This window comes from Dendrobates tinctorius, unplaced genomic scaffold (genome assembly GCF_039654945.1).
Source record: "Dendrobates tinctorius isolate UK_male_01 unplaced genomic scaffold, ASM3965494v1 ptg000104l, whole genome shotgun sequence".
NCBI lineage: Eukaryota > Metazoa > Chordata > Amphibia > Anura > Dendrobatidae > Dendrobates > Dendrobates tinctorius.
In genome coordinates this window covers 9,094,675-9,113,607 of record NW_027361772.1, presented here as the reverse complement: position 1 = coordinate 9,113,607, position 18,933 = coordinate 9,094,675, and the positions used below count along the sequence as shown (strand labels likewise).

Sequence of the window (18,933 nt, the reverse complement as noted above, 5' to 3'; positions counted from 1 at the left end):
TATGCGATTTATCCATCATATTCTATGTAAGTACAAACGTATCAGATGAAATATATATATATATATATATATATTTTTTACAGATATACAACAAAAATGTGCCATAAGACAAGCATAAAACATGTAAAGCAAAAATAGCTAGTCGGTGTTAAAAAAAGAAGCTTTGGAGACTCTGCGTCTAGTTGTCCCCAAATATTGATTCCCGCGCCTCTACGTAAGGGCACTATTCACACAGTCAATTGTTCCACCCAGAAGTATCAGATCTGAGTTCACAAACTTCAGCCTCACAACCGTATCTGAACATCCACAGGAAATGCAGGGAGGGACCGGCAGAAAGAGACCGTCACTCAGTGTGTGACACCATGTCATCCTGTGTGTGGCTAAAGGGCGGCATTGGTGACACTGTGTGAGCGAGTGTCACTTACTGGGTCACATAATGCCCCACACACCGACGGAGGAGCAGGATGCAGAGGTACTGCTGTGTATGTCGTGTGAGATAGTGAGTCGTGATCATCTGCATTTCATTATTATTTTTGCATGTTTTCTTTCCAGCTCTTAGATCAGTTTTGTTTCCTTTGTTTGGGTCACCGCTGGTTTTTACATAGGACTGCAGTTGTCTCATGATTCGCGAACACTGGAGTCGTGAAGAAATAGTTAACCAGTTCAGCTCTGCCATGTCACTACTCTTGACACTCGAGTGCCAAGTTTTTCTACTATATGTTTACGGTTTGGGACCCTACTTGAACACCTATTAATCAGGTGGGCCACGTTTTTTTTTTCTTGACTTCATGTCATTAAACTTGACACCGAGGTCTTGTCGTGAGCTTTAAATGTTTTTCGGCGTCTTGCCCGTATATTAATGCCAGTGTCTTTTTTAGCGAGAGTAAGTCACATTTGGCTGTAGGCGGCCATATGAAATGCTCTGGTCTTCGGGGAGGCCATATTCTCCACTTACTCTTACTGGGTGGGATAATGGCAAATTGTAATATTGGTTGTAGCGTAGGGTAATATAGAGGAAAAGTCATCAATAAGTGAACATAAACCACGTTGGGGATAGACACAGATGTGTTGTACGACAGAGACGTGGACCACTAGGTCATCATCGGTCTTCGGTGTAGCTATCTTCTGAGGACACTTGAGGTTTTTGGTCAGTTAGAGTTCATAGTACAATATTTTGGCACTTGTAGTGATTACCGGACACCAGACAAGTGCCAAGGGAGGGGTCATCATGCCACGTAGGAGGTGTGTGCCGTCGGCTACTTGTGCATGCCTGGATGGGGTAGGTGTAGTCTACGGATGAGAGGCCTGTGGTTGTATTATCCTAGGCACGTGGAAGGAAGGAACTTGGTGGGGCGTTCTGTAAGATGCTACATCTTAGGCAGGATCAAGAAGAAGTTTCCAAAGAAGAGGTTAATGATAGAGCACAGCGGGTGAGGGTCAGGAAGTCAGCCATTGCGGAAGTCAGGAGGTGCTAGACCAAATGCATCAACAGTTTATGTGATTGTAACTATGACCTATGGGATTTATGGGCTGTTCAATTAGTCCCTTAAGTAAGTGCACCCAAAATTGTCACAATGAAATGTTTTAGGCTTGTTTTTAGCGACCACTGAAACCACAAGTAATCCAGTCCTTAGATTGGACTACTTAATTTGCCTATGAGGCTTATAGACTGTGGCCAGATAACTATCAAGGAGAGTTTACTGACCAGTTTCTTTCATATATGGCATATCATGTTCTCCATTATGAAGGACCTGTCATCGGATCAAAAGTGGGCAGTTTTTACACTCCCCTGAGCAATGTACCATACGGTTCCAGATATATAAGCCTTTTTATTTAATGCTGATTTTTGAGGTCTTTTCCAAGAGGGTGTAGCTTACTGGATTCTCTGGGGGTGTGTCTTTGGGCTGCACAGCATTATTACCCTGTGAGCCACGCCCCCTTGGTAAAGACCATAAACAGTAGCACTAAATAAAAAGGCCCATATCTCTGGTCGTGTATGGTGGATTAAAAAAAAAGAATATTCAGGATCGGCAGGACACAAAAGTTCGACACTTTTGGCCTCTTTAAGAGGTATGTCTCTGTTGCTTAAGGAACTTGAAGGAAAGCTAACTATAAATGTCCACACTTTATTGAACATTTTTTCAATTTGTATTTTGTGCATCAACTCAAAACCTAAAAAAAGTAAGTGTGACTGTATGAATTGCAAGGAGTTTGTATGTTCTCCCCGTGTTTGCGTGGGTTTCCTCAGGGTTCCTCCAGTTTCCTCCCACACTCCAAAGACATACTGATAGGGAAATTAGATTGTGACAGTGATGATAATATGTGCAAACTGTAAAGCGCTGCGGAATACGTTAGCGCTATATAAAAAAATAAAGATTATTATTACTGATAGGGAATCTAGATTGTGAGATCCAAAGTGGTACATATTCCAGGGATCTCTTATCCTGGGCCTTGTCTTGGTAAATATAACCCCCATCCTGTTATATATGTCCCTTATTCTTGGCCCCATCCTGTATATATATATATATATATATATATATATATATATATATACATATATATATATATATATACACAGTATATATATATATATATATTATTATACAATCCTAATCCTGTGCCCAATCCTGATATATATCCCCCATCCTAGTATAAATGTTCCTTATCCTGGGACCGGTCCTGGTATATATCCTCCATCCTGGTATATATGTCCCTTATTCTTGGCCCCATCCTGTGTATATATATATACAGTGGGGCAAAAAAGTATTTAGTCAGTCAGCAATAGTGCAAGTTCCACCACTTAAAAAGATGAGAGGCGTCTGTAATTTACATCATAGGTAGACCTCAACTATGGGAGACAAACTGAGAAAAAAAAATCCAGAAAGTCACATTGTCTGTTTTTTTTCATTTTATTTGCATATTATGGTGGAAAATAAGTATTTGGTCAGAAACAAAATTTCATCTCAATACTTTGTGATATATCCTTTGTTGGCAATGACAGAGGTCAAACGTTTTCTGTAAGTCTTCACAAGGTTGCCACACACTGTTGTTGGTATGTTGGCCCATTCCTCCATGCAGATCTCCTCTAGAGCAGTGGTTTTTGGCTTTTCGCTTGGCAACACGGACTTTCAACTCCCTCCAAAGGTTTTCTATAGGGTTGAGATCTGGAGACTGGCTAGGCCACTCCAGGACCTTGAAATGCTTCTTACGAAGCCACTCCTTTGTTGCCCTGGCGGTGTGCTTTGGATCATTGTCATGTTGAAAGACCCAGCCACGTTTCATCATCAATGCCCTTGCTGATGGAAGGAGGTTTGCACTCAAAATCTCACGATACATGGCCCCATTCATTCTTTCATGTACCCGGATCAGTCGTCCTGGCCCCTTTGCAGAGAAACAGCCCCAAAGCATGATGTTTCCACCACCATGCTTTACAGTAGGTATGGTGTTTGATGGATGCAACTCAGTATTCTTTTTCCTCCAAACACAACAAGTTGTGTTTGTACCAAACAGATCCAGTTTGGTTTCATCAGACCATAGGACATTCTTCCAAAACTCCTCTGGATCATCCAAATGCTCTCTAGCAAACTTCAGACGGGCCCGGACATGTACAGGCTTAAGCAGTGGGACACGTCTGGCACTGCAGGATCTGAGTCCATGGTGGCGTAGTGTGTTACTTATGGTAGGCCTTGTTACATTGGTCCCAGCTCTCTGCAGTTCATTCACTAGGTCCCCCTGCGTGGTTCTGGGATTTTTGCTCACCGTTCTTGTGATCATTCTGACCCCACGGGGTGGGATTTTGCGTGGAGCACCAGATCGAGGGAGATTATCAGTGGTCTTGTATGTCTTCCATTTTCTAATTATTGCTCCCACAGTTGATTTCTTCACTCCAAGCTGGTTGGCTATTGCATATTCAGTCTTCCCAGCCTGGTGCAGGGCTACAATTTTGTTTCTGGTGTCCCTTGACAGCTCTTTGGTCTTCACCATAGTGGAGTTTGGAGTCAGACTGTTTGAGGGTGTGCACAGGTGTCTTTTTATACTGATAACAAGTTTAAACAGGTGCCATTACTACAGGTAATGAGTGGAGGAAAGAGGAGATTCTTAAAGAAGAAGTTACAGGTCTGTGAGAGCCAGAAATCTTGATTGCTTGTTTCTGACCAAATACTTATTTTCCACCATAATATGCAAATAAAATGAAAAAAAAAACAGACAATGTGATTTTCTGGATTTTTTTTTCTCAGTTTGTCTCCCATAGTTGAGGTCTACCTATGATGTAAATTACAGACGCCTCTCATCTTTTTAAGTGGTGGAACTTGCACTATTGCTGACTGACTAAATACTTTTTTGCCCCACTGTATATATATATATATATATATATATATATATATATTATACAATCCTAATCCTGTGCCCAATCCTGATATATATCCCCCATTCTGATATTTATATCCCCCATCCTAGTATAAATGTTCCTTATCCTGGGACCAGTCCTGGTATATATCCTCCATCCTGGTATATATGTCCCTTATTCTTGGCCCCATCCTGTATATATATATATATATATATATATTATACAATCCTAATCCTGTGCCCAATCCTGATATATATCCCCCATCCTGATATTTATATCCCCCATCCTAGTATAAATGTTCCTTATCGTGGGACCAGTCCTGGTATATATCCTCCATCCTGGTATATGTAGCCCCTATCTTAGGACCCATACTGGTATATATCTCTTCCATTTTGGTAATATTTCCCTTATCCTGGTATGTGTCCTTTATTCTAGGCCCCATCCTGGTAATATGTCCTTTATTCTGGTATATGTCCTTAATCCTGGGCCCTATGCTGGAATAAGTCCCCTGTTCTGCCACTGTTCTTTAATACATAGAAAAAAGAATTATACTCACCTTCCTTTCACTCTCCCACCATATAGCATCCTCTTCAGAAGCTAGCAGGACAGGAGCGCATAAGGTCACTGCCATGCGCCCCCAGTTATGTACACGCCAATGTCAGCTGCTGGCCTCTGATTGACTGGCAGCGTGTATCGCAGTGCACTGACCTGACAGGTCTGTGCACAGCAATAAATATAACTGGATGTGCGTCCGAGGACACAAATCCAGTTGAAGTTTCTGCTGGTGTCGGCGGGCCCCTCACCCTCACGGCCCAGTCTCGGTCGCGACTTCTGCCCTTGGGGGACAGTGACAATAATGGCTGGAAAGCCCTGCAGAAAATAATGGTGCTATATAATCACAGCATAATAAATACATACATTGAAATAAGACTTTTCAGTAAAAAAAAAAAAAAGATAGAAATTGATTTTTCAAATCTACAGCCAACAGAGGTTGTAGTAATGCTGTGCAAGTATAGGAGCCCCAAACATAGCTGATCATAGCTTAGAGCACCATGCTCTAAGTAGTAAAAAAAAATTGATTTTAGATCATCTAAGTGTTTTGTAGATTAACGGTTGAATAAATCAGCAATCATCAGCCAGGAAAGATGCGGGTTCAGCTTGCCAGCCCGCGTCGAAGACAGGGACACGACATATGATGTAACTGTATGTCTTGTGTCATGAAAGGGTTAATATTCTGTAGACATTTGTGGACTATGATGGGTTATGATGGATAGTGGAGGTGATAGAGGCCTACATACAACAGACATCCTGTCAGTAATCTAATGAACCCATCATTGTACTCAGTTTCTTAAAGAGATAGTAAACTTAATGCCATTTTACTACATTTTCTGTGCTGCTGAAAGGAATCTATTGTCTCTGTAATCAGCTATTTTTAGCCAAATCTTCCTGCACATCCTCTCAGGACTTTGCTTTATTCTCAAGACCCATTTAGAGGGGCAGATAATGGGGGAACAAGCATTCCTAGAATTAGTCATTCCAGATTATCGGCCCATCTCACCAAAAACACTCATTCGTCGGGTACGATAATTTTTAAGCTTTCTATTGGCCGTGCAACGTCCCATGTAAACAGAAGATGTGCTGCCCATAAAATGACGTTCTAAGCGCAAAGAACGGCCATAATAACGATGGTTCTGAGCGCATCGAATTATGGACTGCCTGTGTGACCACTAATCGACTGGTATCAGTCTTTTATTAGCCGCAGTTGGCAATTTACCTTTACTCATGTTCCAAATAACTTAAGACAGACACAGTCACAGGGTCACAGTAAACAGTGGGAAATCACAGGGGTCAGTATTGGGCCCTCTTCTTATTACGTGTTTTTTTTAATGACCTTGCAAAGGGCATACAGAGTAGAATTTCAATATTTGCAGATGATACTAATTTCTGAAAAATAATCAACACACAGGATGATAATTTAATATTACAGAAGGATTTAAGGATTTATGTTACTCGGAGGCTTTGACTGTGAAATGGCAATTGAAGTTTAAAGAAGCACTTGTATGGAGATTTTTTTTACTAAATCTGTGTATATGTGCATGTAGTGTAGTGTCAGTGTGTAAATATACTAACCTCTGCCGACTATGCTCCTCTGCCGACTCTCCTGGTCAAACTGCGCTCTGCAGCAGATGCCTTGGCAAATAAAATTATGGGATGTGATAAAAGAGGCATAGATGCTCATAACAAGAGCATAGTTTTGTGACATACAAGTCACTAGAGCAGCCAAACTTAGAATACTGTGTAAAATTTGGGGATCCAGTACAGTAGAAGGACATAGACGAGCTAGAAGGGGTGAAGAGGAGAATGACCAAGGTTATTAAGGGAATGGATGAACTGCAATACTAAGAGAGGTTATTAAACTTGGGGTTATTCAGCTTAGAGAAATGAAGGCTTAATGGCGATCTTATTACAATGCACAAATATATGAGGTGACAATACGGAGATCTAATGATCTTTATACATAGTCCTACTCTGCATCAAGAAGAAAGAACATTTAATCATAATGACAGATGGCAATTCTTCACTGTAAGAGCAGTGAGACTATAGATTCTTTACTGTAAGAGCAGTGAGACTATGGATTCTTTACTGGAAGAGCAGTGAGACTATGGATTCTTTACTGTAAGAGCAGTGAGATTATGGATTCTTTACTGTAAGAGCAGTGAGACTATGGATTCTTTACTGTAAGAGCAGTGAGACTATAGATTCTTTGCTGTGAGAGCTGTGAGACTATGGAGATCGCTGACGCATGATGTTGTAATGGTTGATACACTACAAAAGTACAAGGAGAGCCTGGATGCCTTTCTTGAAAAATATAATATTACAGGTTATGGGTACTAGATTCTGTGATGAGACGTTGAATCAGGGAATTAGCTTGATTGCAATATTGAGAATGAAGTCCCTCAATTTGGGAAATAATTTTTCCCCTAATATTGGGCAAATAGCATCTGCCCCATGTTTTTTTACAGATTATTATCACGCTGTAGACTGTACAAGAAAATTCCAAACTGATCAAACACAGTAACAAGTAGACTACCTAACAATTAACAGCCAAAATATCATAGGTGATATTTCTCTGACTGTAGACATTTACTTTCCTTTTCTTCTTCATCCAACCCAGACTATCATGATGGCTTTTCCTGGTGAGATACCAGACCATACCACAAACTTATTAAAGAGGTTGGCCAGATTGCTGGATCCACAGAGCTTCAGTGCCCCTGTCTTTATTGGATATTTCAGAGTCAAAGCTGCTAGCAGCATTGGATGTAGCACATTTTAGACCAATGACACAACCATGCAGCTGGTGTGAGATGTCAATGAACGGGAGCGCACAGCACCCCAGGGAAACAGGATGTCAAGACACAGAGTAGCAGTGCGCTCTTTAAATAGAAGATGAGCGCCACGCTTTAAGACTCAAGACCAGATCTCAAAATTAATCTAAACTAATAGAGCAAAAAAATTATATTTTAATACTGGTATATGAGATGTTTGTCTTAGTAATCCCCCCACCATTGTCTACAATGACTCATGTGGTCAATCAAAGCTGGATTGGCACAGTACTGCCAGCAGAAAGAGAAGAAGCAACTGAAGAGCAGTCATGCCATTCCCTATTTGGTCTAGATATATAATTATAACCAGACTTATGGTGCTTGTATTCAGAGTCTTATACTCTAGTAGGTGTCTCAATACTTGTGTCCATACAGTGTATGCCAATGAAGATTCTTATACAGTAAGTTACTCTGGACCTTTAACCCTACTAGTTTCGTCATACGAACAACTATTATCTCCTAACAATCTCTCTGATATCAGGGGTGTTTCCTCCTCTCATCTTTTACTTTCTTCCTATTCACATAGGAAGCTGTGAACATGAGAGACAAATATGTGACATTATTCTCATTAGATCATACAGTTACTGAAATAACATTTATAGTGTAGGGTAACAATGGTCTGGGCGGCTGAGATTTGGCCTCCGGTAGAACAGGAAGTCTTAATGTATGGGACTATTATAAACCCACCCAAGCAGTGGAAATCCAAGATGAAAGTTTATAATGATCATTTATAGGCAGTGTTGGACTATGGTGCCAATGACATTAATGACTAGTTCTAGGCATAGTTGGACTGGGGTGCCAATGACATTAATTACCAGTTCTAGGCATAGTTGGACTGGGGTGCCAATAACATTAATGACCAGTTATATTCAGTGTAGGACCAGGGTTACAATGACATTAATGACCAGTTCTAGTCAGTGTGAGACTAGGGTGCCAACAACATTGATGACCAGTTCTAGATAGTATTGGACTGGGGTGCCAATGACTTTAATGACCAGTTCAAGGCAGTGTCGGACTGGAGTGTTAATGACATTAATGACCAGTTTTAGGCAGCCTACTGCAGTACATTCGGCAGCTGGAGGGCAGGTTGGCAGCTCTTGAGAGTCCCACCTCAGCTGCGAATGCTACTGCGGCCACTGTTCAGGCAGTCGCAGAGGCTGTCTCTCGTATGCCCACATCCACACCTGCGCCGACATTATCCCGTCTCCCGTGGCCCGACAAGTTTTCGGGTGACAGCGCCACCTGTAGGGGTTTCGTGAGCCAGTGCTCTATCCAGCTTGAGTTACTGTCCGCACGATTCGCTACAGAGCGGGCAAACGTGGGGTTTATTATCTCCCTCCTGTCGAGTAGGGCGTTAGAATGGGCCACGCCACTGTGGGAGCGTGATGACCCCGTGGTTCTAAGCGCTGCTCAGTTTCTAATGTCCCTAAAGCAGGTCTTTTTGGGACCATGGGTCACTCACAACACCTCTCGCCAGTTAATAGCTCTAGCACAGAGATCCCTCTTGGTCAGCCATTATGCCGTCCGTTTCTGAACTCTGGCTTCCAAGCTGGAGTGGCCAGGGAGGTTCCCGTAAGTCTGGAGGAGCTGATTGCTATCTCCACCCCCATTGATCTCCGTTTTACTGAGCACGGGCTGGAGCGTGTCCGTAGCGATCGAAAAAACGATCACGTCCAGTGGTAGTAGGTGGGGGTCTATCTGATAAGAAACCTTTCTCCCCCAAACCAGTATTCCGAGGGACATTAGATAGCGGTGCTTCCACCTAGGAGGTAGATGTCACGGTGGTCTCCGGGGAAGAAGGAAACTTTATGTCCTCGGCCTTCGCCCAAAAGCACGCAATCCCGCTGGTGCTACTGCCTCACCCCGTGACCGTCAGGGTGGTCAACGGTTTGGCCTTACCATCCCAGGTTACCCACTAGACAGCACCCCTGGGCTCTCAATCCCACCATCTCACCACGAGACGTTGTCCCTGCTCATTATGCCAGAGGGCATTGATCATGTGCTTCTCGGAGTTCCGTGGCTCCGGTGCCATTCCCCTCATATAGACTGGTCATTGGGGATTATACTGGATTGGAGCAAGGACTGTGAGGGAAGGTGCATTCAAGTAGCCTCCACGGAGGTGCCCGCGGATCTCTCCTCACTTCCCAGACACTACCAGCGGTACACGGACGTCTTCTCCAAAGAATCAGCAGAGACGCTTCCGCTGCACCGCCCTTACGACTGTCCGATAGACCTTTTGCCAGGTGCGGAACCTCCTAGAGGCCGCGTGTATCCTCTATCTCTCCCGGAGATGGAGGCCATGTCACAATATATCCGGGAGAACCTGGCAAGAGGGTTTATCAGAAAGTCGGTGTCGCCAGCTGGGGGAGGGTTCTTCTTCGTGCAGAAAAAGAATGGAGAGCTGCGTCCCTGCATTGACTACAGAGGTCTCAATGCTATTACAGTAAAAAACAAATACCCTCTTCCTTTGATCTCTGAGTTGTTTGACAGGTTGCGAGGGGCCTGGATCTTCACTAAGTTGGATCTACGGGGGGCTTACAACCTGATCCGCATACACAAAGGAGACGAGTGGAAGACAGCCTTTAATACCAGGGATGGCCACTATGAGTACCTGGTCATGCCCTTCGGCCTCTGTAATGCACCTGCTGTCTTCCAAGACTTCATAAACGACGACTTTCGCGACATGCTCTCCACCTCGGTGGTGGTCTATCTGGATGACATTCTCATCTTTTCTCCAGATTTGGCCTCCCAACGGAGACATCTGCAAGGTCTTCGACCATTTGCGGGTGAACTCTCTCTTCGCCAAGTTGGAGAAATGCCAATTTGAGCAGGAGTCCTTGCCGTTCCTGGGCTATATCATCTCGGCCCAGGGGTTGGCTATGGATCCTGCCAAACTGCAGGCGGTAATGGACTGGCAGGAGCCCCATTTTTTTAAAGTGGTGCAGCGCTTTTTGGGGTTCGTTAATTACTACCGTCAGTTCATTCGCCACTTCTCCACACTGGTAGCTCCTTTGGCCGCCCTCACCAAAAAAGAAGCTAATCCCAAGGTTTGGTCAGAACAGGTCTCCATGGCCTTCTCGTCTCTGAAAACCCATTTTGCTGGTGCTCCTATCCTACACCGTCCTGATAAAACTTTTATCCTAGAGGTGGATGCCTCATCCGTCGGTGCAGGAGCAGTCCTTTTCCAGAAGGTCGGAAGCATCCCTGCTTCTTCTTCTCAAAGACCTTCTCACCGGCGGAGAAAAACTACTCCATCAGGGACAGGGAGTTGCTGGCAATGAAGTTGGCCTTTTCCAAGTGGAGACATCTCCTGGAAGGAGCCCGGTTCCCTTTTCAGGTGTACACTGATTATAAAAACCTGGTCTATTTACAAACGGCCCAGCGCTTGAACTCAAGTCAAGCTAGGTGGTCGCTCTTCTCTCGCTTCCGATTCTCCTTGCATTACCTTTCCGGTGAGAAGAACGTACGTGCTGATGCTCTCTCTTGCTCGGTGGTCTCAGCGGAGGAGGGGGAGGCTGAGCCTCGGCTAATCGTCCCCACTGAGAGTCTGACGACCGTGGCCCCGGTTGCTCTCGAGTCATTGCCGCCTGGCAAGACCTTTGTCCCTCCTCGCCTGCGGCCGGAGGTTCTCTCGTGGGCACACGCGTCCAGGGTGGGTGGTCACTTTGGCAATAAGCGAACCACAGAACTCCTGGCAAGGTCTTATTGGTGGCCCCATATGGCGCAGGACACGAAAGATTACATTCAGGCATGCGTCTATTGTGCTCGGAACAGGTTCTCTAGGCAGAGACCGGCTGGGTTACTGTATCCCCTGCCAGTGGCAGACAGACCCTGGGAGATGGTTGGCATGGATTTTGTGGTCGGCCTGCCCAAGTCTGGTGGCAGAACGGTTATCTGGGTGGTCACTGATCATTTTTCTAAAATGGTGCATCTGGTGCCACTCGCGCGGCTGCCTTCCGCTTGAGGTCTCACCGCACAGTTCATAAAGCACGTATTTCATTTGCGCGGTATGCCAGACAAAATAGTTAGTGACCGAGGTCCCCAATTTGCGTCTCGGTTTTGGAGGGAGCTCTGCAGTCTACTCAGTATCGAGCTAAACTTGTCCTCCGCCTATCATCCCGAGACAAACGGATTAGTTGAGAGAGACAACCAAACTCTGGTCACGTACCTGCGACATTTTGTCTCTGCCAGGCAGGATGACTGGGCATCCTTACTACCGTGGGCTGAATTTGCCCTGAATAATGCAGTGGCTGATTCCACTGGTCAGACCAAGTTCTCTCTTAATTACGGCCAGCATCCGCGCCTCCCCGTCCCGATGCCAGTGTCTTCCACTGATTCCAGGGTGGCAAACTGGGCAGTGGAGGCTCGCAACATTTGGGACCCGGGATGCCATTCAAGCCTCTAAGGAGAGAATGAGGGTGTCCGCCAACACACATCGGCACCTCGCTCCAACTTTTGCCCCTGGCGACTTGGTGTGGCTCTCTGCCCGAAATATCAGGCTGCGGGCCGAGTCTACCAAGTTTGAGCCGTGATACATTGGTCCCTTCAAAATCCTCGAGCGGATTAGCTCGGTGGTCTATTGTCTGGCCCTTCTATTACACTTGGCCATCTCTGACGTCTTCCACGTGTCCCTTCTTAAACCTGTTCACATGTCCCAGTTTTCTGAGTCATCTGCCGGGACATCAGACTTGTCTTCGGATGAGTTTGAGGTCAACGCTATTGTGAGACGCAGGGTGGTGCATGGTAAAAAGTTTTATTTGGTGGATTGGAAGGGTCAAGGTCCAAAGGCCTGGACCTGGGAACCAGTGGAGAACATCCACGCCCTGCTCCTTATTGCGGCATTTGAGCGTAACGAGGCTCAGAGGGGAGGGGGCCCTAGGAGGGGGGGTAATGTTAGGCGTCGGGTTCCTGCAACTGCACAGCAGGGATCCAGAGCCTCACATTCAGCGGTCTCCCATTCTCCATCGACGGCAGAGAAGCCTGCTCAGCAGTCCCGTCTGTTGTGAGTTCATTTTCCCCTTCGTCACTGAGGTCTGGTGAACTCCCTATTCTGGTAAAGGAAGGTAATGAGCCTGATTATCAGGCACCTGAGCCTAATGATGATGACTGGCTGAGTGGAGTCACGGACTGGATATAAGGCTGCCGACGCCCTTCTGCCCTGCGGGTAATTTCTCTGTGGACTTCTAGGAAACCAGTCTGATTCCTGCTCCTCTAAAGCTAAGTTTTCTGCTTTGCCTTTTAGCATTTGTGTTTTGTTTTTGTTTGCCTTGCTTTTCTGGATTCTGCCATTTCCTGCTGGGGTGAGCTGATTCTCCTTTTGCCGGTTGCTCTGTCTTCAGAATATTCCGGAGTACTGACATAGTCTTTTTGAAGCCTAGCGTCTTCAGGGCCTTTTTCACTGTCAGTCTGTTGGCTCTTATTTTCATAGGGTTTTTCACGGATTGCAGACAGCAGCCTTCCTGTCCTTTCCTATCTAGTTAGCTTGGGCCCCGTCTTTGCTCAGTCTATCTTTCTGTCTGTGTTGTGTTCTTTCTTCTTGCTTCACCGTCATTATATGTGGGGGCTGCCTTTTGCTTTCGGGTCTGCTCTGGGGCAGTTTAGATTTCCCTTTCTGTCTTTAGGCTATTTAATTCTCCGGCTGTGATCGAGGGGTCTAGGGCATCGTAGGAACCCCCCACGGCTACTGCTAGTTGTATTGATAGGTTCAGGGGTCTGCAATCCGATAGCTGCCAACCTCTCTGGTTTTCTGGACTTAGCTAGCATTTCTGTTTTTGCCTCCTACGGTGACTCAATCATAACACCCGTCGTTCCCAACGCTCTGCTCCGATCAGCTCTGTAGGTCTGGTTGTTGCTGCCACTTCTGGGCCAGCAATAGCAACGCAGGCTGCTCAGTAGCAAGCCACTCCAGAGGCTAAGTCCTTCCGTCACTCCACTGAGCATGCTCACGAGACGATCTCCCATTGGAGATCGGTAGTCACATGCACAGGTCCTTCTCCAGATCTGATTGGTCCATCTCAGGGATCTGGAAGCTTCCGGAAGGTCCCGGCTATGAAAGGTTTGCATGGCCGCTTGGCCATGCACTAGTATAGACTCTAGTTGCTACCTGTGTGAATGATGACGGATGTATGGACTTGTGAATAACTCATTAAGATTCCCCTCCCTCTGATATTACGTGTGTAGATAGGGAACTAGTGATAGAGTCAGCACCAGTCAGTGGCAAGCTACAGGCCACAGTGCATATCATCCACGGTATTATGACAATATAAATTGAGGGGGCACCACAGAAAAATCTAAAGGGGATTCAACCTCAGCCTATAAATACAGTGACCACTAAACCAACAGAAGAAAAGTACAGGCTATAATGAGGGGATCACCACAAGGCATAGAAAACACATATAAGTTTTATTGAACATATAGAAACACACAGAAAACATTAAAAACATTCATTTTACCCAGATAGGCTTCATGTGTGCCTTATATGTGCTTCATTTGACAGTGCTATAGCTGCACCTCTTATTTAATTATGGGTAGTTTTCACAGTATTTTTCTGTGACTCCCATTTTCATCCACATTTGATCCTTCAAACTGAAATCCCTGTGTATCTTGTATGATTTTTGTGTCACAGCAACTCTTGTCTCCGGTGCAATTATTTGTCTTTCCACACTGGATTGAGTGGGTCCTTTCATGGGTAAGCTGCTTTATATTATAGGTTTCAGAATCTTTATCTGTGCATGTTGAATTTAGTGCAAGCTACCTGAATGCTCTTAACTCCAACAGGGGACTGCTTTATTTGCTGGGGATATTTGTGGGGTAGTTGTGAAGTTATATGTATCAAAAGTGGATTTGTGATATATTCCTTCAATTATTTCTTTTTGTTTGATGGTATGCTGCTTATATGGCCACTACACATACTATGCACACTGGAGTCTCATGGGTAATGGCTTTATTATGAGCCTATGTATTGTTCATTTGTGTCACATGTGTGACCATTTTTAATGTTTTTAATATCATCCACGGTACTAGCGTCCGACAGTGTGCCTGCTACTTGGCATTGTCGTCTTGCAGCAGTGTCTGTCGCCGCGCTGCAGTCAGCAGCACTTATTGGCGTCCACGGTTGTGACGCCGTACGCACGGTAGGTCTAGAAGGACGCTGACCCTGTGTCTGGGTCCGGGTCCTGCGACCATATACCGTGCGTGCATTGCGCTGAGTCCTGTGAGTTCAACAGGCTCAGCATTTGTGTTTAACGCCTCGGCGTTTCTGTGAATTAACAGAGTCCACCCAGCGCACACCGGGTGACGTTCAACCCGCGTGCGCAATACCGCCATATCGAGCGTCTGCCATTACATAGCAGCAGTGTAACAGCACTGCACAATGGACCCCGGGCGGCGAACGTACTTTCTGTTATTTATTATTTAGTGCGCTTAGCCGTCCCTAACACATCATCTCATCAGATCTTATAGCTGTTTAAAGTATTGTGTCTCTCTGTGAGTACCATAAAACATAGGTGCCTCATTAAAGTTGTAACTTTTATGCCTGTTTGCCTCTTCACAAAAAAAAAAACCTGTAAATTATGTTAGAGTTTATAAGCAGTCTTTGCAGAATTTCATCAGTGGCTATCTCACCCTGTTGCTTGGTACAGTAGACAGCTCGTGAGTTAAGGTCCCCATGCCCATTAAACTAACGCCAGCAGAAAACACCAATATCGATGAGCTTGGCTGACAGTTTAATGTGTATGGGAGCCTCAAGACTCTCCCGATAGATGATGTGGGTGGGGGGTACACATCTGGCATGTCTGCTTTCCGATAAGCCACTGCCAGTGAAATCTGGCAGTGGCTCTCTCAGAGAGAACATAGGAGCACTCCTGTGCCTGGAGGAGTTGGTAAATGGTAGCTGCCAGCCGAGCAATGGGCCGAATTATCGTTCTGTTCAGCCAACAGCTATCTACTGTGTATAGGACTAATAAGTTCAGCAGAGGCCACCACCATTAGCATAATTAGTTATTGCTCTTGTATCGTCTTTGTTCATGTGTATCGCTAGGTGTGGTCTTGCAACAAGTGAGCTCCAATCCAAGAAGTCATATACAGTATATAGAAGTTTCCTCTAGCCAAATAGTTTAGTTCATTAGTAAGTACAACGTTAGCAAACTTGAGTCACCATAAACTTGGGAGTTCTCTCAGTTATGAAGTCAGAAATTCTGTGGGTGATGGTAATTATCTGTGATGAATCAGTTTATTTGGTGCTTTCATTTATATTCTCCTTGCTTGATGGGATCTAAAAGCACCACAAGCTCACCACAAGAGACCCATCAATTAGCCGCCTCATCTTGAGGCCTTGTTCCTCATCCCTGCAGTAACTTGAAATTTGCACTTTTTTTGTTAAAAAAAAGGATATGTGGAGGCATACTTACTTGTATAGTTCAGAAAAGTGGTAAAATATATATTAAGCTTCTTTTCTATTTTGACATCAGCAGATTTAGATTTTCTTAATACAAAATCTACAGATATACAGACATTTAGACATTGGGCACCTAACTACTTTTTAGTATAGAAGTAACATGTCGTCTTGCTAACATTTTGCAAAATTTATAGAATTATTTGCATCCAAATTTATTATTATTTGTTAGTGGGAAAACCAGACCAGACACCTAATTAATTAAAACTAATTTCAGACTCCTAAAAGTCATGAGATATCAGATTTATCTATTTTATTTTATTATTTTGCTTGGTTATATAACGCCATTAATTCCATAGTGCTTTACAGACATCATCATTATCCCCTTGGGGCTCACAATCTAGATTCCCTATCACTATGTCTTTAGATTGTTTGAGGAAGTCGGAGAACCTGGAGGAAACCCATGCAAACATGGGAAGAACATGAAAACTCCTTGTAGAATTCTTAAATCATTGAGATCTGAGACCCTTAAACTCATTGAGACTCAAAATTAGACCCATAAATTAATTCAGACCCCATTACCCATTATAGATCCTTAATCAGACCCGCGATCAGACAATACAATTCTATGTAACTAACCACTCCTGAGTTATTTTCATTACCAAGTCCTTATATGCCACCATTAGTTCCAATCCTTACTGCACTCCTGCCATTATAGATGAATTATTGGTCGAAGCACTGCTATCCTTGGGTACATCTATGATCTACTCTGCGATGTTCACAGAGGTGGCCCCTTTGGTCCTGATTTGGAAGCTTTCAGTTGGTTGACCAATATTGCTTTAGTCCAATGCTTCTCCAACTTTGAAGATGGCCTCACTAGTACGGTCACTCCTAGGGAAGGCCATTTTCACAAGAGTAATGAAAGCTTCACAAGCCTTATTTTTGCTAAAACAATTTCTGATTGAGCAACAATAACTCTTCTTGGGCTTATTTTAGCGTTATAGTAAACTGCCTCTGTAGAAAAAAATTGAGAAAACCCTGACAGAGACCATAAGCCAAGCCTACGTCTACATTTAGTAACATCAAGTTATGAGACATTTCAAAGGAGCCATAAAAAACAAAAAGGTTTCCAGGACCACCTGCCATTTTACAAAGTTAGTTTCAGTCTGCAACTGGACAGTGAGTTAATAATAGGACCATTACAATGAATATTAAATATTTCATTTTCTTGCATTCTCCCTTAATATAGGGAATGGGGATTGTTCATTTTGGATCCCAGAGGTCCATCTGCCTATCTTCTGAAGCTTGGACTAACCAGGTCTAAGTGTCAAGCATGACTCTCTCTTTTCCAAGAGATAGAACTCCTCAGCGTTGTTTTTTGCCAGCCTTGAAGGCTCAGGCTTCTACAAAAATCTAATTTTGATGACCTTTTGTACAAAGATAACCATGTGAATGTCAGACTTATCCTAATATTACATTTAGCTTTACAGTAGCTCCCCATGTCTCCTCATTTCTCGGATTCATTTACACAACTGAAGTATTGTAAGCCAGGAAAGGAAATGTAGGTGAGCAAGGTTGGTAGACCTAAATTTGTAGGACACTTGAGTTTCGCATGACGTCTGTACCGTTTCCACTGTGATTTGTTTTTCTTTTTGTTCTTCACTTGCTGAATCTGCTACGTATAAGGACTCATTCTGATGTCCATTTTTCGCGCACTAGTGCTATATGTGTTTTTGACAGATAACAGTTGTACCTAGTATAGTCTGTGATGAAACTAGGACCCTTACATTTGCAGGTAATAGGAACTCTCTGCACCAGTGTTCTGTAAATGTCTGAAACATATGAAAAAACCTTTATACACACAATGGTTCTTCTGTAAAGGAAACTTCCAGGTAAACATACGGTGTTTGTCCAGTTGGTCACGGTCTTTGACATCACACCCGTAAAGATGTACTTTCCTCATACTATCAGCTCCAAAATATTGAGATATAAGTATATTGAAGTTCACAATGATGGTCTTAACACAATTAGGGAGATCACCCATGGCTTTCTCCATTATGGAGTATTTTTAACCTCTGAAATATTCCAACATGCTTTCATTCCAGGCACAGTAAAGTGTATGAATGTAAATTGTATTAAGCTGAGAAGAAAGATTCCAGAAAAATGTGTGTATAAGAGCAGAAATATTCAGAATTTACAACATTTGATTTGTCCAAGATAGCATAAAAAACATGTGGATAACTTTGTAGTTAAAAGATAAAAAGGGGTTTGGTACCGTGTTAGCCAGTTGAAAAAGTAATGCTCTCAGTGTGAAAAACCAGATAATCTTGTAGCTATGATACATTTTAATGGCTAACAAAAATAAAATAAATGATGTTATAAAGCAAGATTTCGAGACACCTTAGGTCCCTTCCTCAGGCATGGTATAATAAAGTTTCTGAAGAAACACAAATATATGCACAAAAAAACAGAGGCATGGAAAGCAGGTATTTGGAAGTCGCCTTGCTACACTTGTAAGGAGAGCTTTAAACTAGAACAACATGGGAAGGGAAGCAAAAAACCAGAAAAAGCCATACACCTGACAGATGCTATTGAGAACTCTGCTATTAGAAGTGGAAAGGAAGAACAAAGACGAAAGAATCTAATTAATAAAAATATTGGAGAAAGAGAAACCAATCACAAACTAAAATGTTTCTATACTAATGCACAAAGCATGGGCAACAAACAAGGAGAATTGGAACTACTAACACAGGAAAAGAAATATGATGTCATTGGAATCACTGAAACTTGGTGGGACAATACACATGATT

General features: G+C 43.7%; 1 protein-coding gene across 1 annotated transcript in view; it reads left to right on the top strand.

Moving 5' to 3' along the window:
- Positions 1 to 342: 342 nt before the first annotated feature.
- Positions 343 to 18,933, top strand: part of LOC141100328 (serine/threonine-protein kinase N1-like) — a 109,371-nt gene continuing 90,780 nt past the window's right edge. Inside the window, exon 1 of the mRNA XM_073588727.1 lies at positions 343 to 472. Within this exon, the coding sequence (XP_073444828.1) occupies positions 437 to 472 (36 nt within the window). The 5' untranslated portion in view covers positions 343 to 436. The remainder of the gene's footprint in view (positions 473 to 18,933) is intronic.